At 37.7% G+C, this 23,889-nt stretch overlaps 1 protein-coding gene across 2 annotated transcripts in view; it reads right to left on the bottom strand.

The window, feature by feature from the left end:
* The window catches only part of SERPINB7 (serpin family B member 7), a 41,255-nt gene that overhangs the window by 5,447 nt on the left and 11,919 nt on the right, over positions 1 to 23,889 (bottom strand). For both annotated transcript variants that reach the window (XM_008067263.1, XM_008067262.1), the window contains exons 3-5: positions 17,695 to 17,745; positions 17,017 to 17,133; positions 2,469 to 2,586 (exon numbers count right to left, since the gene is read on the bottom strand). In XM_008067263.1, coding sequence (XP_008065454.1) covers positions 2,469 to 2,586; positions 17,017 to 17,133; positions 17,695 to 17,745 — 286 coding nt within the window. The remainder of the gene's footprint in view (positions 1 to 2,468; positions 2,587 to 17,016; positions 17,134 to 17,694; positions 17,746 to 23,889) is intronic.

The raw sequence follows: 23,889 nt of genomic DNA, 5'->3' as shown, positions 1-23,889 counted from the left end.
TGTGAACTGTGCATGCAAGGATCTAGGTTGCTCACTCCTCATGAGAGTCTAACGCCTGATGATCTGAGGTGGAGCTGGGGTGGTGGTTGCTATATATTTCATTATATATTACAAGGTAATAATAGAAATAAGGTGCACAATAAATGTAATGTGCTTGAATGATCCTGAAACCATCCCCGTTCCCCACCCTCCATCCCACCTCCCTCCGTGGAAAAATTGCCTTCCACAAAACCAATCTCTGATGCCAAAACAGGTTGGGAATCACTCTGTTTGATGCATTCCTCCTATCGAGATGCCTTTCTCAAAGCTCAGAAACAGTTTTTGAACTCATTAATTTTGATGCCTTTTAGTTGTTTCTGCCATTTTTTGTTTTGTCTCTTCCACATCAGCAAACAGTTTTGCTTTGAGGACATTTTCATCAGGAAAACAAACAAACAAAAAAGTCGCTAGCAGTGAGATCAGGTGGATAGGGAGGGTGGGACATGGGAGTTATGCATTTTTTGATTAAAAATTGGTGAACACTCAGCATGGTGTGGGCAGGTGTGCTCGTAAATCACCCATCATGAACTGGGCAAATGCATTGAAAGAATCTCCAAAAAAAAAAAAAATCTCTGAAGCCAGATGCAGCCGCTTAAAACAACACTAGCTGGTACACTGATGCAGGTGGGTTCCTAGAACATTTACCTACTGGGAGAAGCCTGTATTACAAGGGGCCTGCTCTCAAAAAAAAAATTCTGTTTTTTTTGTGTGTGTGGTGGAGTTCCTCCTTCATAAATTTGCATTAAAAAGGAAGAGAAATACATAACTGATCTAAACAGAAAAAGGTATTAGTAATATGACACCCTTAGATATTAAATACTAAATGGAATCACACCCAGTTATTAGAAAAATTATAATCACATGGTTTCTCTTGATTTATAAGTGCTGTATTTGCAATGTGATGGCTAAAAATCAAAGGAACCCGCCACTGACATAGTGACAAATGAATGAACAAAATAATCTGATATATCATGTTCTTATTCCCAGGACTAAATATATGCTGCTGAAAATTTTCATTGGGGGTCAGGATTGGCAGTAGAGGGACTCCGCTGGGGGCAGGGGAGCATACCTCATCAACAAGGGTACCTGCATAATGAGTATTTGCATACCTAACCCTGAATTGTACCCCACATCTTTAAAATAAAAAAATTTTTTTAAAGAGTGCAAGTCACATGCCTTGTGTTTCTGAGGTCAAACCAGTCAGTAAATACATGTATAATGTTCAGAGTACAAAGCAAAGCCAACTGTGAGGTATAGAAAAAACTATTAGCTTAGAATTGGTTAACAAAACAAGGATAAATAGATTTGTTGTTTGTTTTGTACTAGAAAAGCACATTCACTGAAATTCAGTTTTTAGTTATTAAAGAGACTTATCAAAAAGTCTTTTCTTCTGAAAGGTATTAACTACCTTTGCCATATATATTATTTTGATAAATGAAAGGAATTTTTTAAATGAAAGATATGCTACACATCTTTTGGAAAAGCAATCACATGAACATATATTTATTTGACAGAGGGATGTTATAAGTGGAATAAGATTCAGTACAAAAAGGAACAGTCAAGTATTAAACATTTTTTAAAAATGATTGACCATCAGAGTGAAATATTATGCTGTGCTCATTGAAAATAATCCGGTAAACCACTCTTAGTTCTGTTTCACTAACTAGGGTGAGATATTGAGGTTAATTCAGTAAGTTACCTCAGCTTGATATTAATTTATGAAATGGTTATCAAATCTGTTTGTCTCACATGGTTGTTTCCCAATCAAATGAGATAATTCAAAAGGCAAGGTTTCTGAAAAAGTATTCAGATTATCAAGGTTACTCAAAATTACAGTGCAAACAAACACAAAAGCAATTTTCTCCAACTTGTCCACTGCAGATATTGGAACTGCATAAGGCTACTCACCAATTCTTCCCCTCACCTCTCATTGACTCCCTTCCTATTCTCTTTTTTTGATTGTTTCAATACTTGTTGTTTTTAATGAAAATAAATAATTATTTTGGGGCTGGGAACGATGGCTCATGCCTGTAATCCCAGCACTTTGGGAGACAGAGGTGAGAGGATTACCTGAGCCTAGGAGTTCAAGACCAGCCTGGGCAACATGGTGAGACATCGTCTCTACAATAAATTAAAAAAATTAACCAGGTGTGGTAGCACACACCTGTAGTTTCAGCTACTTGGAAGGCTAAGATGAAAGGATCGCCTGAGCCCAGCAGGTCAAGGCTGCAGTGACCATGAGCATGCCACCTTACTACAGCCTGGGAGATAGAGTGAGACACGGATTCAAACAAACAAACAAAATTGTTACTTTGGATTAGGAGGAGCTGTTCCATATGTATATAAAAGACTCCTTGCTTTTAAGCTGAGGTGCTCAGCATTCACATATAACTGACAAATCTTGTGGAAACATAAGGTACTTCACTCACCATGTGTTGCATTTTGAATCCATTCATTAATACTATGTCTGGTGTCTTCTAAATCATTAGTAAAGTCAACTCGTTCTATTTTGGCGTTGTATAATTTTTTAGCACATTCAAGGTAGTTCTACAGAGAAGAATACAAGTCTTATATTACAAGGCACCACCAACTAAGCATATAAGTAATATATTTTTGAACTTTTCTCTTCATTTCCACTATTTTATTCAAAGGCTCAACCATGACTCAAACATGAGTAAGTAAATATAACTAAAAATATGGAAATATACCTGGAAGAGGAGCTGGTGAAATCAAAGATGAATTTGTTTAACAAATTCACTGCTTTACTCTAAGCTTATCAATATTGGGAGGGAGATAAATTATTTATTAATAATTACTATTATTAGATATTATTATTACATTCCCAGCACCAAGCACATTGTCTTGTGTATAATGGATGATTAAGATCATTGCTAAAGACCACCACTTTCTTTACCACTGCTTTCTCATCATAAATACCTTAATGGCCTCCTAACTAGTCTCCCTTGCTTGTGCCACCCTTTTCTTACTGAAAATCCATCAGTGGTACTTATTGCACTTAAAGTTCAAGCCCATGAATCTAGCCTACAAGGTCATGCTGACCTGTACACTACCACCTCAATTTTAGCTACTTTCTGTTTCTTACACTGCTATCTCACCATACTTTGAGTTTCTCAAAAATGCCATGTCTTCTCTCTCACTTGGAGCATTTGAACAAAATTATTTTTCTGCCTGGATGATCTATATTTCTCAAAATTTTGTCTTAATCATCTTCTAGTTTCAAGCATGGCTGTGTCTACTTGACAGACATCTTCCCTAGACTTCTGCCATGCCTTCTAAGAGTCTCTTTCCCTTCATTTTCTTCACAGTTGTTATCACAATGCATCTTACTTGTATTAGATTTTTTTCTGAACTCTTCAAAAGAGAGCAAATTCTGTGAAGCAAGGACCATGTATGCCTTGCTTATTATTGCATTGCCAGCACTAAGTTCATTGTCTTGTATATAATGGATGCTTAAGAAATACTTTTTTAAATAAAAAAATCATAATGATCAAACTTGGCAATGCATCAGTAACCCAATCAATACACACAAATATATTTTGGGGGAAAGATTTTTCAGAATTTAGAGGAAAAGATTCATTATAAACCACATATATTATCAGTGAATACCCTGTGAAATTTTATGGGATTTTCAACTCTAATAATGAAGATTGGCTAGTTATCCATTGACTACTGTAGGATGAGATTAGCTCTATAATGTAAACTTTGTGTGTAATTTCCATGCAAAGGCCTTTTTTTCATTTACTGATTAATATATCCAGTCATCCACCCACTCACTATCCATTCAGACACTGGTTACAAAGAGTAGTTTTAAGAAAATCTGGGAAGTGCAAGATGTCAGCAAGGAATAAGGAGAATGGGAAGGGGAAGGGGTTGGAGAACCTGGGAAGTTACATAGATGCTGCTATTCTCTAAAACTTCCAGAAAACTCTAGGAGAGCTATAGGTTGCTAGACATTTATTCTTAAAAAAAAAAATCAAGGTGGTATGTCAATCCAATCTTCAAAGATTGTTGTCTGTGTCCTTAAGAGGAATATGAAATTTAAAGTGACCTAAATAATAAAATTTGCAGCTGGGCTCGGTGGCTAGCCTGTAATCCTGCGCCTTTGGGAGGCTGAGGTGAGTGGAGTGCCTGAGTCCGCGGGTTCGAGACCTGCCTGGGCAGGCGAGACCTCATCTCTACAATAAATCAAAAAATTAGCGGGGCGTGGTAGCATGCACCTGTAGTTCCAGTTACTTGGAAGGCTGAGGTGGAAGGATCGCTGGAGCCCAGCGGATCGAGGCTATGGTGGCCAGGAGCGGCCACTGCACTCCAGTCTGGTCGACAGAGTGAGACTCCAACTCAAAAATAATAATAATAATAATAATAATAATAAAATTTGCAATAATTTGCAAGAATTTGACTCTACTTCATGAATTTTGTGTCCTAAAGTGCCGACAGCAAGTAGCTTCACAGCTAATTCAAGCATTGTCCTATCTGAGATCATAAAACTACTGAACAATTCTCTTCTTCACTTCTCTCTTACTCCTTCCTCCATTCTCTATTTTTGGTTGTTTCAATAAATTGGTCATTTTCTTCAGATCCCCAAATCTTCTGCATCTATCACTAATGACTAATAATGTTATACTCTACTTCTCTTCTATCAAGATCATTCTACGTTATTTTTATTGATTTTCTTCATCTCAGAGAAAGAAGTATCCCTCCGCTTTCTGAGAAATCCCTCTTATATTAATACTATCTGGAATTGTTAATTTTACATGTCGACTTGACTAGGCCATAAGGAGCCCAGACATTTGGCCCAGCATTATTCTGAGTATATTTGTGAGGATCTTTTGGTATGAGACTACATTTGAATCAGTGGACTGAGTAAAGCAGACTGCATTCCCTAATGTAGGTGAGCAACATCCAATCAATTGAAGACTTGCATAGAACAAAATTATTGAGTAAGAGGGCACTCTTTCTGCCTGCCTGCTTGAACTGAGACATTGGTCTTTTCTGGGCTTTGGACTCTAATGGACTAAACATCAGTTTTTCTTGAGTCTCAAACATGCCAGCTTTCGACTAGAACTCCACATTGGGTCTCTGGAGTCTCCAACTTGTCCACCACAGATCTTGGAACTTCTCAACTTCCATAATCATCTCTTTCTGAGAACAACTCTAAATCTTGTTGGTTCTGTTCCTCTAGAGAACTCTGACTAAAACAATATATCCTCTTGCTTTTTCTGGAATCATGTCCTACTATTTTTACCCGTGCCTTTCCTGCTTCAATTTCAGCTTCTCTGATGTCTTCTTTCCTTAGACCAACAAGTTTCTCAAATTCCTCCATAGCAAAAAGATCTTAGCATACTGTTTTTTCCTCCATTAATCTGTCATGCCATCCTTCTTACTACAAAATTTGACAAAGGAATAATTTATATTCTTTACCACCATCTACTCCTAAACCCTTTGCTCTTACAACGCTGAAACTACCCTATAAAATCCAATATTTCAACAAATATTTGTCGACCCCAAGTGGATAACCTGCATGGTACAGGTACTGCTTACCAAGAGTCCCCTACATTTCCAACCTGGAGACATCTTCTAATTCTGCTGGAGTTGAATAAGTGCAGTTGTTATACTTCTCTTATCTCCTGTTTTGTTTTGTTTTTCAGGTTCTTACTCTCCCAGTTATTACCCAAACTCTCTGACAGTTCTTTTTATTCACACTCAGTGACTGCTTTTTCTCTGTTCACATTTATCTCTTTATTGCTCTTCGTATCTTATTTTTCAATGTTATGGCCTTGGAAAGGCTCACCAATAATCAGAGTTTCAGTTAATAAAATGAAATTGCTAGCAAAATAATAATATTAACCAGTTTACTCCATTTTGTTTAAAACTTTCATCTTAGTTACCTGCCTGACCTAAGAATCAATGCCTACGTGTGATTACAGTAAGGTTACCATAACCACAGACTCCCAGCTTTGTCTCCTTTGGGCAGGTTATGCTGACTGTTGCCTGCTGACCATTACAGAGTGCCTTCACCATAGCTCCCATGTGACTGTATGCTTTGTTAACTGAAATCAAATGTTACGCTTTGACATTTTCATAGTTTGTTCTTATGTTCTGTTAGTGACCTAACCAAGGTAACTCCATTGTATAATGATTCTTCTTCCTTGTCTCTATGAAACTACCTTAAACTATATCTTAAAGGCAGAACTCCAGGGACTTTCTGGGCACTGGCTATACCTACCTGACATGAAATTAATCAAAGCTCCCTAACAATTGAAGTTCCAAGTTGTTGGTTAATAGTTGCTATGGTCACTAAGTTGCTATGTAACTAATGCTGCAAATTTTACCTATAAAAGTTTGTCACAAACTGCACCAATTTACCAAGAGTTTTTCTGGCATTTGCCTACTCTTGACCCGCGCATTTAATAAATTCATAATTAATTAAATTCAACTTGCTGGCGTAGCTTCTTCTCACTTACTCGGTCATAACACTCCCATCTCTGTTCCTTAAAAGGAGGTATGAGCCAAATCTACTGAGCTAGACTTGATTTCTATCCTGAATTCCAGACTTAAATTTCCAACTGACTGTTGCTCATCTTCACTTAGAAATCTTGCTAACATCTTACATTTGTTTTGATCAATTTTTAATTTCCAGGTAATACTTGAATAAATTCTTTCAAAATGAGATTACGTGTAAAGCTAAACTCCTTCTCATTGCTACACCAACCCCACTACCACAGAAATTCTAATACACACAAACACATACATATTCACACAAATCATCAAAATGTTAGTGTATTAGTGTATATCCTTCTAAGCCTTTATGCTAGAATTTAATAAATAAAATAAGAATATAAATATATGTAATGCAGCCTTAATATATATAGTATTGCTTGAGGCTTTTATATAGATAGTATTATATTGCACACATTTCTCTAAAAAATTTCTTTAACTTGATTTTTTTATTTTATAGATTAAGAGGTACAAATGTTACATGGATATATTGTGTAGTGGTAAAGTCTGAGCTTTTAGTGTACCCAATCACTTAAATAGTGCATGTGGTACCCAATAGATAATATTTCATGCCTTGTCCCCTGCCCACCTTCCCATCTATTGGTGTTGCCAATGTTTATTATTCCACTTTGTATATCCATGTGTACCCATTATTTAGTTCCCACTTATAAGTGAGAGTATGCAGTTTTTTTTCCTTTCTGTTTCTCAATCATTTCACTTAGGATAATGACCTCCAGTTTCACCCATGTTGCTGCAAAAGACATTATTTCATTCATTCGTATGGCTAAGTAGTATTTCACGGTACATACATCTTGAAATATATATCAATATAAGAGTCCTGAAACACTTAGGTTGCCCAGTCATCTGTTGAGGGACACTTAAGTTGATGTCGTGGCTTTGCTATTGTAATAGTGCTGCAATAAAAATACGAGCATAAGTGTCTTTTGAATATAATTCTTTTCATTAGGGTAGATACTCAGTATCAGGATTGGTGGGTCAAATGGTAGGTCTATTTTTAGTTACTTAAGAAATCTCCACACTGTTTTCCGTAAAGGTTGTACTAATTTACATTTCCACCAACAGAGTATAAGCATTTCCTTTTCTCCACATACTTTTTTTTTTAAATAAATATTTTTTTATTTTGATATTGAGGGGTACAGTTAAGAGTTAGGTATACAAATATGCTTCGTTCAGGCACCCTTGTTGATAAGGGGTGTCTCCCTGTCCCCAGACAGATACTGACTACTGTTAATCCCACCTCCCTTCCCCTGCCCCCCATAGTTTCCCCCACCGTCCATCCTTTTTTTATAGTATTACCATAAATGTTCAAGGTCCACTATATGAGCGAGAACATGTGATACTCAGATCTTTGTTTCTGTGAGAGGTCACTCAATATTATAGACTCAGTTCCATCCAGGTTGCTGCGAAATTCATGATTTTGTTCTTTTTTATGGCTGCGTGGTATTCCATTGTGTATATGTACCACATTTTTAAAAAACCAGTCCTCTTTTGATGGACAGCATGGTTGATTCCAGGTTTTTGCTATTGTGAACAATGCTGCGATAAACATACGTGTGCAGGTAGCTTTTTTATAGAGTGATTTGAGTTCTTCAGGGTATACTCCCAGTAGGGGGATTGCGGGGTCATATGGGAGGTCGATATTTAGAGCTTTTAGGAATCACCACACTGTTTTCCACAGAGGGAAACAGTGCACTAGTTTGAACTCCCACCAACAGTGTAGAAGTGTTTCCTTTTCTCCACTCCCTCTCCAGCAACTGTTATTTTTTGAGTTATTGATAATTGCCATTCTGACTGGAGTTAGGTGGTATCTCAGTGTGGTTTTGATTTGCATCTCCTTGATGATTAGTGAGGTTGAACATTTCTTCATGTGTCTGTTGGCTGCTCGGATGTCTTCCTTTGAGAAGCATCTGTTCATATCTTTTGACCACTTTATAATGAGGTTGTTTGTTTTTTTCTTTTCAGCACATTTGAGTTCCTTGTAGATCCAAGATGCTATACCTTTGTCGGACTTGGAGTTGGCAAATACTTTTTCCCAGTCTGTGGGTGGTCTCCCTGCTCTCTTGATGGTTTCTTTGGCTTTGCAGAAGCTTGTCAGTTTAATGAGGTCCCACTTGTCTATCTTATTTCTTATGGCCTGTGGGTTTCAGGTTTTGTTCAGGAATTGGATACCAGTTCTATTTCCAAAAGGGTGTGTTCTGCATTTTCTAAGGTTCTTATGGTTTGGGGTTTTACATTTAGATCTCTGATTCATTTAGAGTTAATTTTTGTGTATGGAGATAGATAGGGGTCTTGTTTGAGTCTTCTGCATATGGTCAGTCAGTTTTCCCAGCACAATTTACTGAATAGGTTCTCCTCTCCCCAGTGGTGAGTAGTGGAGGCTTTGTTGAATATGGGTTGGTTGAGAAATTGAGGTTTTGCTTCTGGAATCTCAATTCTATTCCATTGGTCTATATGCCTGTTCCTGTACCAATAACAAGCTGTTTTGATTAGTGTAGCTCTGTAGTAAAGTTTGAAGTCTGGTAGTGTGATACCTCCTGCTTTGTTTTTGTTTTTTTTTGCTGAGGATTGTTCTGGCTATTCTTGGTCATTTGTGTTTCCATATGAATTCCTGTATTGTTTTTTCTAGTTCTGAGAAGAATGTTGCTGCTAATTTGATGGGTATTATATTAAATCTGTAGATTGTCTTAGGTAGAATGGACATCTTTATAATGTTGATTCTTCCAATCCATGAGCATGGGATATTTTCCACTTGTTTGTGTCATCCTTGATTTCTATGAGCAGTATTTTGTAGTTTTCATTGTAAAGGTCTTTCGCATCTCTGGTTAGGAAGATGCCAAGGTACTTCATTTTTTTGTGGCTATTGTGAATAGGATTGTGTTTTTTATTTGGGTTTCTGTTTGTTTATTATTGGTATAAAGAAATGAGATTATCTTTTGCACGTTTATTTTGTACCCTGAGACTTTGTCAAAGTCTTTACCAGTGCAAGGAGGCTTTTGACAGATTCTCTTGGGTTTTCAAGGTACACAATCATATCGTCAGCAAAGAGGGATAACTTGACTTCCTCTTTTCCTATTTGGATACCCCTGATTGCCTTCTCTTTTTTGATTACTCTAGCCAGTATATAGCCAATACTATATTGAACAGGAGGGGTGAGAGTGGGCATCCTTGTCTTGTTCTAGTTTTCAGGGGAAATGGCTCCAATTTTTGTCTGTGGGTTTCTAGCTGTGGGTTTCCTCATAGACGGCTTTTACAACTTTGAGGTTTTTTCCATGTATGCCTAGGTGTTCAAGGGCTTTTATCAGGAAGGGGTGCTGGATTTTACCAAAAGCTTTTGCTACATCTAATGATATAATCATGTGGTTTTTGTTCTGATGTCTGTTGATGTATTCAATTACATTTATTGTCTTGCGAATGTTGAACCAGCCATGCGTCCCAGGGATGAAGCCTACTTGGTCATGATGGATGATTTTTGAGATGTGCTATTGAATCTGGTTTGCCAGGATCTTGTTGATAATTTTGGCATCTATGCTCATCAAAGATATTGGCCTATAGTTCTCTTTTTTTGTTGGGTCTTTACCTGGTTTGGGTATCAATATGATGTTAGCATCATAGAATGATTTGGGGAGAGTTCCATCTTTCTCAATCACCTGGAATACTTTCAGTAGGATTGGTGTCAGCTCCTCCTTAAATGTCTTATAGAATTCTGCTGGAAAGCCATCTGGTCCAGGGCTTTTTTTGAAAGTAGTTTTCTTATTACATAGTCAATTTCCTTGATTGTTATTGGTCTATTTAGGGTCTCAATTTCTTCTTGTTTCAACCTAGGCAGGTTGTGTGATATCAGAAAGTCTTCCATTTCCTTAACGTTTTCCAGTGTGTTTCCATTCAAATGTACATAGTAATCTCTAATGATCTTTTGTATTTCTTCGGGGTCAGATTTGACTTCATCTTTTGTGTTTCTGATTGTATTTATTTGGGTGTTTTCTCTTTTTTTCTTGGTCCGTCTAGCTAGGGGATCATCAATCTTGTTTATCCTTTCAAAGAACCAGCTTTTTGTTTCATTGATTTTTTTGTATTATCTTTTTGTCTTCTATGTCCCAGATTTGGGTTTTTATTTTGGTGATCTGGATTCTTCTGCTGCAGTTAGGATTTTGGTGGTCTTGCTTTTCCAGCTTCCTAAGGTGACTTGTTAGGCTGTTGATTTGTGATCCTTCCATTTTTTTCATGTGCATTTGTAGGGATATGAATTCCCCTCTTACTACAGCTTTCATGGCATCCCAGAGATTTTGGTAGTATGTCTTTCACTTTCATTTGTTTCCAGGTATCTTTTCATCTCTGTTTTGATTTCATTGTTGACCCAGGAGTTGTTTAGCAACATGCTGTTTAGTGTCCATGCCTTTGTGAGTTTGGGGGGGAAGCTTGTTGGTGTTGATGTTTATTTTTATTCCACTGTGGTCTGAGAAGGTGCATGACAAAATTTCGATCTTTTGAAATTTGTTTATGCTTGATTTATGGCCAAGTATGTGGTTGATCTTAGAGTACGTTCCATGAGGTGCTGAGTAGAATGTATATTCTGTGGTCGTTGGATGGAGTGTTCTGTAGGCATCAATTAAGTTCATTTGGTCAAGAGTCACATTGAAGTTCCAGATCTCATTGCTGATTTTTTGTCCTGATGATTGGTCTAGGGTTGTGAGTGGGGTATTAAAGTCCCAAGTTATGATGATGTTAGAGTCAATATCTTTCTTTAGTTTTCCTAGAAGCTGCTTTATGTTGGGTGCATATATGTTTAGGACAGATATTTCTTGTTGATGGAGTGACCCTTTTATCATTATGTAGTGGCCTTCTGTATCTTTTTAAATTTTTGATAGCTTAAATGGTATTTCTGAAATTAGGATCCTTTCTTTTGTGTTCCATTCACCTGAAAATTTGTTTCCCATCCTCTTACTTTGAGTCTATGCGTGTCCTCTCTAGTGAGATGGGTCTCTTGAAGGCAGTATATTGTTGCCTGGTGATATTTTATCCATTTTGCCATTCTATGTCTTTTCAGCGGTGCATTTAGTCTATTCACATTCAGCCTAATTATTGAAATGTGAGAGTTGGTTCCTATCATAGAGTTCTTATGGAGTTGTTGTTCTTCCACTTGGTTTGCTGTCTTTCTTTTGGTTTTTGGGTTGGATCATGTGTATTTTATTCTTTTTCCTGTACTGTTGTGAAGAACGTTGTTCCTTTCTCCTTTTCTTATGTGTTTATTACTTTCTTAAGTGTTTCATGTAGAGGTGGTCTGTTGGCAGTGTAAGTTCTTAGGGACTGGATATCTGAGAAACATTTTAATTCTCCCTCACTGATGAAGCCTAGCTTGGCTGGATAGATTATTCTTAGTTGAAATTGTTTATCTTTTAGGACTTTAAAGATAGGGTTCCAAGCTCTCCTAGCCTGTAGGGTTTCTGTAGATAAATCTGCTGCTGTTCTAATTGGTCTTCCATGGTAGGTGATCTGGCTTTTTTCTCTTGCTGCCTTTAGTATTTTTTCTTTTACACCTACTTTGTTTAGGCGATTTATTATGTGTCTGGAAGTTGGTCTTCTCATTTGTTGTCCTGCAGGGGTTCTCTGAATCCCTTGTGTGTGAATTTTTGCATCACTAATACAATGAGGGACGTTTTCTTCAATGATCTCATGGAATGCTTGTTCCAAGGTGGTTTTTGTTTCTCTTTCTGTTTCAGGAAGGCCAATTACTCTTAGGTTCTTTCTCTTCTAGTAATCGCTCATCTCATAAAGGTTTTGTTCTGTCTTTTTGAGCTTGTTTTCTGTGTTTTTAACAGTTTGGGTTAGTTCTGTATTCTGGTACTCTAGCTCTGAGATTCTTTCTTCTGCTTGACTAATTCTGCTTTCCATACTTATCAGTTTGTTATTTATTTAATACACAGTATTCTTTATTATTTTTATCTCGGTTATCAACTCCTTCCTAGTTTCTTCTTGTCTCTCTTCAATCCTTTTTAATCTCACCATTAATGTCTTGATATCTAGGTTTGTGGTTTGAGACCAGTCATTCTGGGGGCTCTTAATTGTTTGCATTCTGAAGTCAGTTTTCTCACTGTCTGCCCTCCCAGGGGTCTGGGAGAGACCCATATTCTTCTTTTGGTTTTTCTTCATTTGTGTAGATTTTTCTCACTCTCCCCCTTTCCCTCCCCTTATTTAATTCTGTTTTTCAGGGAAGGTGTGGTTATTTTTGCTTTGCTTGTGCAATCTCCTGTTCTTCCTTATGAGGGTCCTCTGGTTTTGTTCACTTTTGAGGCTAGAGTGTGGGTTGCAGGCTGTACTTTTTGCAGTTTTGAGGTTTAATTGAGGGGGAAGCTGTGATTCAGAATCTATCTGCTGATTCCAGCATCCACCAACAGGTGTATGGGTATACTGGAACATATTTTCCACTGCCTTACAATCTGTCTATGCAGCAGGATATAGGTTTGGTCCCTGGAACAAAAGGAGGTATGATAGAGGAAATTAATTGAGGAAGGGGGTGTCAATAGGAAGTTAGAAAGAGAGATGAGTGAGAGAGAAAACAGACATACATACCAACTAACAGGTGAAAAAGAGACACAGGGCCAGAGAGAAGTGAAAAGACACATAAGCAAAATTCCCTAAAGCATACTGGTAACAACACAAAGACAGTCCAGTAAAATCTTGCCTTTTGATGCATTTTCCTCAACACAAACAGATAGTCTAAGTCAAAAAGCAAACAAAAGTGAGCAAAACAAACAGTCAAAATGATAAAATCAAAAATCAAAATAAGAAATCAGACTAGCTCTGGACTCTTTCCTGAGTGTCTAAAGTCTTTTCAGCTCTGATCTCCAGCCTCTCCCCTTTACTTTCATTGCAGGCAGCTAGATTTGCTAGCAGTTTGAGTTTGTCCTTTTAGCCTGCTACCTGAGAGGTCTGCAACGCTCAGTTGCCTGCATCTGATTCATCATAGGGAAGGGGATTTGTGTCCTGTTTAGTGATGTTACCTTAGGAACTGAGGTGGATGCTGCTCCTAGGTGGGCAGGGCAATATAAATCTCTGCCTGGAAAATGGCCAAGGTGGGCAGCTCCTCTTTCACAGATCATTTCTCTCTGCTTGTCTGGGTCCCTGGGCAATTGACTATGATGGGCTGTGGTGGCGGGTGAGGCACCGGGGATCAGTTGCACAGTTGGACACTGGATCTGGTGTGCCACCAGCAGGCTGGGATGAAGGATGAAGCCGGGAGTTCCCTCCTCTGGAGCTGAGAGCCGCCAATCAGCACCTCCTTAACATATGCTGTTCCCTTACACAAGCATGGGTGTGCCCAGAGCTCCAGAGTTCCAAAGGGCAGGTGGTGAGTTGTGAGAGTGGCTTTAGGCCCCTCACAGGGTACTTCAGCCAGAAATGGAGCTGGTATCTCTGAGGGACGGGTGCCTAAAGTCTCCCTGGGTGACTGGCAGCTTGGTGCTGGGTGCTGGGTGAGATGATGTAGCCAAGGAGGGAGCCAAGATTTGAGATTCCTACACGGCAGGCAGGGGCCACATATAGTGGAGCTGCAGCAACCAGGGGCTGCAATATCCGGCCCTGCATGGGACCGAGGGTCCCTGGGCCTCAGACCGGTGCAGCTGGCGGTGGGCAGGGTGTGGGGGAAGGAAAGAAAGAGTCTTTTTGGGAACTCATGTTTGGAGAATCTCGCAATTCCACCTATGCTATCGCCATCTTACTGGAACCCCCTTCTCCACATTCTTACCAACATCTGTTGTTTCTGACTTTTTAATAATTGTCATTGTGACTTATGGAAGATGATAGCTTGTGATTTTAATTTGCATTTATTTGATGATTAGTGATTTGAGCATTTTTTCATATATTTGTTGGTTGCTTGTATGGCTTCTGTCAAAAAAAATCTGTTCATGCCCTTTGTCTACTTTTTAATATTTTTTCTTCTTTCTCTATTAAGGAGTTTTTCATGTTGTGTTGTTGGGGTTTTTCATAAGTTCTGTATATTAGCCTTTTGCCTGATTCTGTTTGCAAATATTTTCTCCTATTCTGTGTGTTGTCTGTTAACTCTGTTGATAATTTCTTTCTCTGTGCAGAATCTTTTTAACATAATTGGTTTCATAATAGAGGTCTAAGTAAGATATTATATGAACATATAATAGTAATTTTAAACCTTGGGTAAACATTAGGAACATCCAGCAGGGTGCCAATGTTTTTGTTTTATGGCCAAAGATTTTTGTTTTTCTTGGGGTGGACTCAGATTCATGGGTATATATACATTAGACAAATATAGAGTTGAGACAGATACTCAGGCCTAAAGAATGACTCATCACATAGCTATAGACAGTGCAAAGATGTTGCAGTGGTAACTGATGACTTTTAGACTTCCAACAATATCATTTAGTAGCCCAACAATGATTGCTGAGGAAAGTCATTGATCCAGATGGAGGAAGGAAAGTATTGGTTAAGAAATGGAAGAATGGGTAGTTTGGTATGATAACTGAAGCTAGAAGAGAGCTGATACCTTGAGAGAAAATGGAGGGGTAAAGAGATTGAATAATCTGAATACCTACACAATTGAAGAACAGGTAGAGTGGGAATAAAAGAATGAGAAGCATGGGATGCAACCACAAAATGGGAACCTGGAGTTGTAGATTGCATAAGGGAAAACAGTTCTAGGTGTTGATGAATTTCAGGGTGTGATTTGGGCATCAGTTGCTAAAATGGTGTGAAGAGAAGACCAGGAAACTATAAAGTGGCAAATTGATGGGTCATCCACAGGAACATTGAAGTTACCCAAAAGTGGCAGAATTGGGGAGAATATAGAATAACAATTGCAGAGGTCTGACTGAAGGCAAATTTAACACATACTGAGAGACAAGGAACAATAAAACATCAGAGAGGGTGGATGGGTCTTCTACGATTATCATGTTTTCTGTAAAGACAACTTATTGTTATCATTATCTTCAATTCAAATGGACTCAGTCATATACAAATGTGAGTGAAAATAACATTATAAAACAAAAGATAAAGATGTTGGAGATTATCTAGTATTAAATGAATTTACAATGCATCCCAATTATAATCAAAAGAAGTTTCTAAAATAGCTAACTCAATTTGTAAGTGTTTGGGAGGAAAATAGGGCAGTGTCATTATTTTGTGCCTTCTTGATCAGATCTCACCTTTACTGTGCTTCTGGCTGCATTGCTTTGTACATGCCATGAGTGCCAGAAAAAAGCACATGGAAATGGTTCTAAATATCTATAAATAGTAGCATGATAGATCAGATCAACTCTTGGTTTAAAAAGTTAGCAATTACTCAGGGTCACATCAGTATGTGTGGGAGTAGAGAAACAAAATGTGGGTTTAAACGTGCAGGGTGTCCCTGTAAAGCTTGTGTAAAGACTCTTTTGGGAAAATTCAAGAACAAAAAGTGACCTCATGCTTCATAATTGTCAGACTACCAAACAAAACATTTAGGAGTGATGCTAGGAAGGGCTAAAGGATTTGAATAAGTGACAGGCAGAGGGAACAATAAGAACTTGGCAAGAATATGGGTGGATATTAGCCCAGAGGTCACTGAGGGGGAGTTTTGCAGTGGTCTGAGGAGTGGAGAATTAAAAGGGAGAGGAAACATGTTCAGAGAACCATGGCCTTTGTCTTTCTGAATCACATTAACCAGGTAAGAAACTCCTGGTAGTTGCAGTTGCAGCAATGATAGCGCCAAAGCATGGGTTGAGCATAGTAGCATGCAATTGGCATTCTAGGCCCAGTTGCTCTTTTGGTAAGCGGGATTCCATGATTGAGTGCATTGTTAACATGCACACCAGATAGAAATACTAAAAATTAGTCTGATTACCTCAAATGAACTCATGTCCCACCTCTGTTGAGTCTGAACTTCTCCTCTGTCAATGGCTGGCTTATCTGGTCATGTCTACCACCAAATGACTCTTCTCTCAGTGATCTCACTGAAAAAATTACTAAGTAACTGCCAGAAGAAGAGATGCAAAGCATGACTGAGGAAAAATGTGTTAAAGAGAGATAACTCACACTAGGCATTCCAAACTCTCAGCAAACCTAATGTTCAGAAGAAACACTGATAGACTTTTTTTCCTTTCCTGCAATGGACACCCCTAAATGAGCTGATGGCTCCTGCCTACCAATTAAAACTTAACACTACTGCCAATGGACAAGCTCTTTTTTTGTTTCAGAGTCCATCAGTCTGGTGAACCTGAATATGCAAATTAATTGAGTGAAAAGTTGAACTACGGGAATGGTAATAATATTTTCAAGATATCTGGGAACATAATTTGTAGCAATAAGAATAAACAATCACATTTGTTTGATTCAATAGAAAGGCATAAGCTTTTCTACAGATAATGAACAAGATTTGAACAAGATTCAGGTCCAGAGTAAAAATAACCTTCTAACATAGGCAGCTTCACTTACCCTATGAAAGTCATACACTTTTTCTGCAAAAAGACCATTGACAATGCTGAGATCATAATTCTTGTGTGATGCATTTATATCTGAGAGAACTCTTTTCAGTTGAAACTGGAGTCCAGGCTGTTATTAAAAAGATGTATAAAAATTTATTCCTGGACTGAAAAGATATGCATAGTCTTATTTACACATGAGATAATAAATATATATTGCCACAAAAGAATTAAAAATTCTACAGAAACAACAAACAAGGCCATATACACGTATAATACAATGTCTTACCCTTTCCCATAATAGTGTCTGTTATCAAACAAAATAATTTACTAAATAATAATTAATCTTGGCATAAAAATGTTAACAGTACATCATGAATTTGCGTAATATGTGTACTAAATAATTAATTATACCAGTATAAGTTGTCTGTGAATATTAAAGGAGAAAAGCAGAACATTTAGTTTGATGCTATCTTGTCCAAATCTGGCCAATATGCAAACTATATATTAGTAATTTAATAGGCTAGTGAATTATCAAAAATTTTACTTAAAAGATTAACAATCTGAATATCTGAATGAAACATGTTTCTTTGGTTTAAAAGAATAAAGAATAAATTTAAGATAGTCACGAGACAATAATTTCTTTTCATTGGAGTTTCATTCTTTTTTCCTAAAATAACATTGTCTTTACCTGACGATTAGAAGAGTTTTCATATTGGGAGCCAGTATTAAAGTGAAGCATCTGTAAGCAAGACACAAGAAAGAGATTATCAGAATCAGTGGCTACTAGAATAGCTTGCGAGGGCTTTTAAAATACTTTTTTCCGCCGGGCTCGGTGGCTCAGCCTGTAATCCCGTGCCTTTGGGAGACTGAGGTGAGTGGATTGCCTGAGCCCGCGGGTTCGAGACCCGCCTGGGTAGCGAGACTTCATCTCTACAATAAATCAAAAAATCAGCTAGGCGTGGTAGCGCATGCCTGTAATTCCAGCTACTTGGAAGGCTGAGGCGGAAGGATCGCTGGAGCCCAGCAGGCGAGGTTGCCGTGGCTGGGAGCGGCCACTGCACTCCAGTCTGGGCGATAGATTGAGACTCCAACTCAAAAAAAAAAACCAAAAAAACACTTTTTTCCCCCAATAGACTTATCTAATTGTCATTCTAAGTTATTTACTGTCTTAGAGCTGATTCTCCCCGTGACTTCAAATAAACATCAATAGAGTGAAAAGATCAACGTGTTCTGGTCTTAATTTTTATTACATTTTCTTCCTTTACACATTCTCTTCTTTGTCAGGTTCTCCAAGATTTGGGAGTTTGTGTTAATTTACATAAATGTAATAATGACATTACTTCCAACTAAATCATGGTTATCTGGTGGTCATTCCATACACGTATGTTAATGCCACATTGCACACCCCTTCTGATTTAATATGAATAAAAAGCATATTTAAGCAGGTGATCTCTAGGTTTCAATATAGTCAACGAAATGCACCCACAATTCTCACTACCACAATAACATAACTCAGAATACCTAATGGACTATTTGTGATGTAAAGAATGATTCAGCCTCTTCTTAAATTGACCTGACAGACGTCATTTTAACTTTTAGGTCAATGCAGATTAGACCATCAATTCAAGTGTTCCTTTCATATTTATTTAATGATTACTTACCAGATTTTTCCTTTTAAAAATAATTGTGGAGACATGAAACCCATCAGTGTTTCCAAATAATAATTATTCCTCAGTTTCTTAATGTTTTACTATATATAGAAAAGTATTATTTTACTCAAATAGGTCCTTGAAACACTATATTATCATCATGTGAGCATTTAGAAGTCTTTCTCCACTACCCTCCTCAACATATGTTTTATACAGTTTTCAATATGTAGAGCATTTCTTAATTTTTTAGTTATTGATAACACAAATTCATAATTACTTGAATTTGAATGCATGCCTTATTTTATCCAATAGATTTATCTGAGCCCATAAACTCAAGTTATCTCTGATATTTCTGTCTTATTCTCTTCAACTACACATTGTCTTATACAAAGGAGGCACTAAACAGTTTTAGTGAAGGTGGCTGTTTATATTGACCAAATTTAAAAACTATATTTTACATATAAGGCATAATTTTAATGAGGAAAAGATTGTATCAGTCCAATTAAGGTTTTTTTCAATGCAATCAATATGTATGATAATGTTTTTAATTAATCATACCATTATTTTTGTCACCAACCTTCCACCACCTACTCTCTGGTCATTGTGGAATCTTGACTTGAGATCACACTTTAGTGGCTTCTAATATAAAAAAGAAACGGTTTTTCACCCAGATCTGTTTTCTCCTTGAATTCAAGATTATGTTTTCAGAGGCTGATAAATTTCAAATGCTTCAAATTTGGAGATTATTATATTAAATGAATTTAATTTAAAGAAAAACCTGTTATACTTATTACATAGTAAACTTGAAAGTTTAATATTTTTCAGTTTAGAAACTTCCTTATTTATGCTATTAAACTTTTTAAAAATCACTACTATGTCAATGATTTTGATCAGCTTTAATTTTTATTTTTTTGAGGCAGGGGTGACACTCTGTCACCTAGGCTGGAATGGCATGATCATAGCTCACTGCAGTCTTAACTTTCTGGGCTCAAGTGACCCCTCCAGTTCAACCTCTTGAGTACTTGGAACTGTAGACATGCACCACCACACCCTGCTAATTTCTTTTTTAAAATTTTTTTGTAGAGATGAAGTCTCACTGTGTTGCCTAGGTTGGTCTTGGACTCCTGGACTCAAGCAATCCTCCCTCCTTGGCCTCCTAAAGCACTGATATTACAGGCATGAGTCACTTCCTCCAGACAGCTGATCAGTTTTAATTCTTTACAAGTGAATTTTATTACATCTGTGAATGATTATGCATGACATGTTTTCAGTCTATGAGAAGATTCAAAATGTTGAACTAGAACTTGCAGTGACTGTTCTAGAGATCCTTGGACAATTCTGACTCAGCAGCCTCTATCAGCATCAGCATTTGCCATGTGAAAAAGCTTCCTTAGTCTTTCGATCTATGGACATAATCAACGTGTCGCTGTGAGTACATGGTACTAAAAGATCATACCAGTCTGCAAGAAAATGTATGTATGTTACAATAAAGAAAATATGCTGAAAATGTAAGGTGTCTTTTAAGTTTCAACCTTTCACTGTTTCATGACAGTCTTGTTTCTTTGCAACATCTGTACACGAAAATGAAATAAGCCACCCCTCACTTCCCAAATCAGAAAGAAAGAGTATAATTGGTTGCCATCACTGTCAATCATGAGATGTAGGAGGAAGACAGGTCACATCAATGGAGAGAAGCAGTAACCACATCATGTCCACTGAGCTTCTCCGGTGACACATTGTTTTGTTGGACTCTCTTAAGATGGAAGTGCAGGAAGGTCTCCAGTTACATCCTGATACTTAAAATATTTCAATAAGTGAGATATTTTGAACAGAGAGCTAAGACACTAATGAAGGTAGTATATGATATTATCTTAAATATCAATAAAAGGACTTATTTGAACACTTTTTTGACTGATGCTTGTTACTTAAACCTCTGGAGAGTTTCCAGAGTTCTGAATCGTTCATTGGGTGCCTTAGAAAATAGAAAACCACATTATAATTTGGAGCCTGGCAAGGTTATATAAGAAAGACTTTCCTGTCTTTTGGTCAAAAGAATAGAAAAACTTCTAGAACGTTCTGGCAAGTTTGCCTTAATAAGCAAATGAATTTAAAAATTTTTGTGGGTAAAAATTTTGGGGCCGGGCTCGGTGGCTCAGCCTGAAATCCCAGCACTTTGGGAGGCCAAGGAGAGTGAATTGCCTGAGCCCGTGAGTTCGAGACTAGGCTGGGCAAATTGGCGAGTCCTTGTCTCTACAGTAAATCAAAAATTAGCCGGGCGTGGTGGCACGCGCCTGTAGTCCCGGCTACTTGGAAGGCTGAGGCGGAAAGATCACCACAGCCCAGCAGGTCGACGCTGGGGTGACCATGAGCATGCCACTGCACTCCACCCTGGACATCAGAGTGAGACTTCAACTCAAAAAAATGCAACATTTTTTTTTTGAGTAAAGTTGGAGATTACTCTCTTCTAAAAAATAGGTTTTTTGCTGAAAATGGGTTACTGATTTGGTATTCTCTTCATTTCCTCACCCCAGGCCCCTTCTCAATATGCCTATTGAAGGAAACTTAAAAATATAACTCAAAATCCTGAAGGAAAATGTGCCTTGCCCTTTAAATGGAAAAATGCTGAGTGCCTATCTTAAGAAAGGTCCTGAAACAAAACCGAGCTCCCCCATGGCAATCATGGTATTAGCTCTTGGAATTCGAAATTGATGAAGTTTCCAGCTTTACTAAGCATAAAAGTAGAAAAATATTATACTGAAAATATTAAAAAGCAGCGGACTTAAAAAAAATCTTAGTATACTCAAAATGGCAGTGCCTTTTAAAAGAATGTCACAAACACATAATTAATCTGTCGGCTTCCTTTAAATGTATATAAAGGGCTAAAATCCACAACAATAATTAAAATAAACAAACTTTCAAGTCATTTTCAAGAAAGGAGTGCCGGGAATGATGACAAGATCCTGATATCACAAACATAAGACTATTTTAGGAAGGACTGAGTGTAGAGGCTGGGAACAACTTATGGGGTTTCAGTCACCCAGGCAATTTTTTTCTAGGGATCAAAAATAAATGGAACTGGAATTAAAGAGGGGATGAACAATTTCATTCCAAGCCTAGAAAGTTCCTCTTCACTCTATTTTGTCCTTTACTTTAGAGAATAAATGATGTCAGCCTTCGAGTTAGATCAACTCAGACAGGTACCACAATTGCTAGAGGTGAAGACAGGAGGAAGGCATGCTAACCACTGAAATGGACCCTGCACCTGTCTGCCTCCCCTCCCAGCAGGTATGTCAGGACCACGAACAGGGCTGTCCAAGGCCCAGCACAGGGTCTTCAGTAACAGTGACCTTCTAGCAGGAGGACTTACATCTCAACCATGCTCCCACTATGTTGCCAGACTCCTCAGTCAGACACTGCAGAGGGGATAGTGCTGACAAATGGGTAAAAACAAAGTGGGCCAGATTCCCAGTTTATATTTGGTCATACCAAAACAGAAAGGACCTGGTGAACAAAACCAGTGGCAAGTCTGTGTGGTAAGAGATATGTTAATTGACTTGATTAACTCTTTCTTGCACTCACAAGATTGGAAGTTGCCCTGGATAAGTCAGTGAGTGAGTGAATGCGGAAGCCTAAGACATTACTGTATGATTCTCTAGACTTTATAAACATGGCACAGGCTACACTACATTTATTTTTTAAATTGTATCTCTCAAATAATAACTTTTTAGTATACTAATAAATAATTTTCGCTTACTGTAACTTTTTTACTTTATGAACTTTTAACTTTTTTATAGTTTTATTTTATTTTATTATAAAGATGTGGGATACAATTTCGGGTTAGGTATACAAACATTGATTATGCAGGTACCCTTGTTGATGAGGTATGCCCTTCCCTCCTCTAGCAGTTTCCCTCACTGCCAATCCCACCTCCCCCCACAGTTTCCCACTACTGCCAATCGAAGCTGGACAGGATAAAAAATGTGGTACATATACACAATGCAATATTATGCAGCCATAAAGAGGGAAAAACATATAGACTGTGCAGTATCTTAGATGGATTTAGAGTTGATCATACTCAGTGATCTATCACAGATACAAAGAACAGCGTACCATATGTTTTCACTCATAAGCTGACCTTGAACTTTTAACATTTTTTAAAACTTTTTGGTTCTTTTGTAATAACATTTACCTTAAAACCCAAAGGCATCATGCAATTTTAAAAAAATGTTTTTATTCTAAGACTAGACCGAGCTTTTTATATTTAATTTCTTTTTCTTTTTAAAATTTGTGTTTGAATATAAAACAAAACACACACATGCACTTAGGCCTACACAGGGTCAGGATCATCTCTGTATTCCCACTGGAATTCCCACGTCTTGTCCCACTGGAAGATCTTCAGGGCAATAATAACACACATGGAGCTGTCATCTTCTATGGCAACAATGACTTCTTCAGGAATACCTCCTGAAGGACCAGCCTGAGGTTGTTTTACAGTTAACTGTTTTTTTGAGTTGTAGTCTCACTCTGTCGCCCAGGCTGTAGTGCAGTGACACACTCACAGCCACCCCAGCGTCAACCCACTGGGTTCAGGCAATCCTTCTGCCTCAGTCTTCCAAGTAGCTGAAACTAGAGGTGCTTATTACCACACCTGGCTAATTTTTTATTTATTGTAGAGATGAGGTCTGGTCAAGTTGCCCAGGCTGGTCTCAAAACCGTGGGCTCAGGCAATCCACTACCCTCAGTCTCCCAAAATGCTAGGATTACAGGCTGAGTCACTGAGCCTGATCTAACTTTTATTTTTTATAAGTATAAGGTATACACTCTAAAATAACAATAGAAGTATAGTATAGTAAATGCATAAACCAGTAACATAGTCATTTATTATTCATATTCATACGATTCATATTCATATTATTCATATTCCCTCATATTATCACCAAGTTTTATGTACTGTACATAATTGCATATGCTGTACTTTTATACAACTGGCAGTGCAGTAGGTCGGTTTACACCAGTATCACCACAAACACATGAGTAATGCATTGTGCTATGATGTTATGATGGCTACAATATCACAAGACAGTAGGAATATTTCAGCTACATTGCAATCTTATGGAACTACTGTCATATATGCAGTCTGTCATTGATCAAAATATTGTTGTGTGGTGCATGAATGTACCTTGTAAAAAGAACCTAGTAATTAATGTGAAGCTTAGTAAGGAGAAAATAATCTC

Source organism: Carlito syrichta, unplaced genomic scaffold (genome assembly GCF_000164805.1).
Source record: "Carlito syrichta isolate Samal-C Ts95f unplaced genomic scaffold, Tarsius_syrichta-2.0.1 Scaffold309460, whole genome shotgun sequence".
Classification (NCBI taxonomy): domain Eukaryota; kingdom Metazoa; phylum Chordata; class Mammalia; order Primates; family Tarsiidae; genus Carlito; species Carlito syrichta.
The sequence above is the reverse complement of the archived record's forward strand: the minus strand, read 5'-3'. Positions and strand labels throughout refer to the sequence as shown.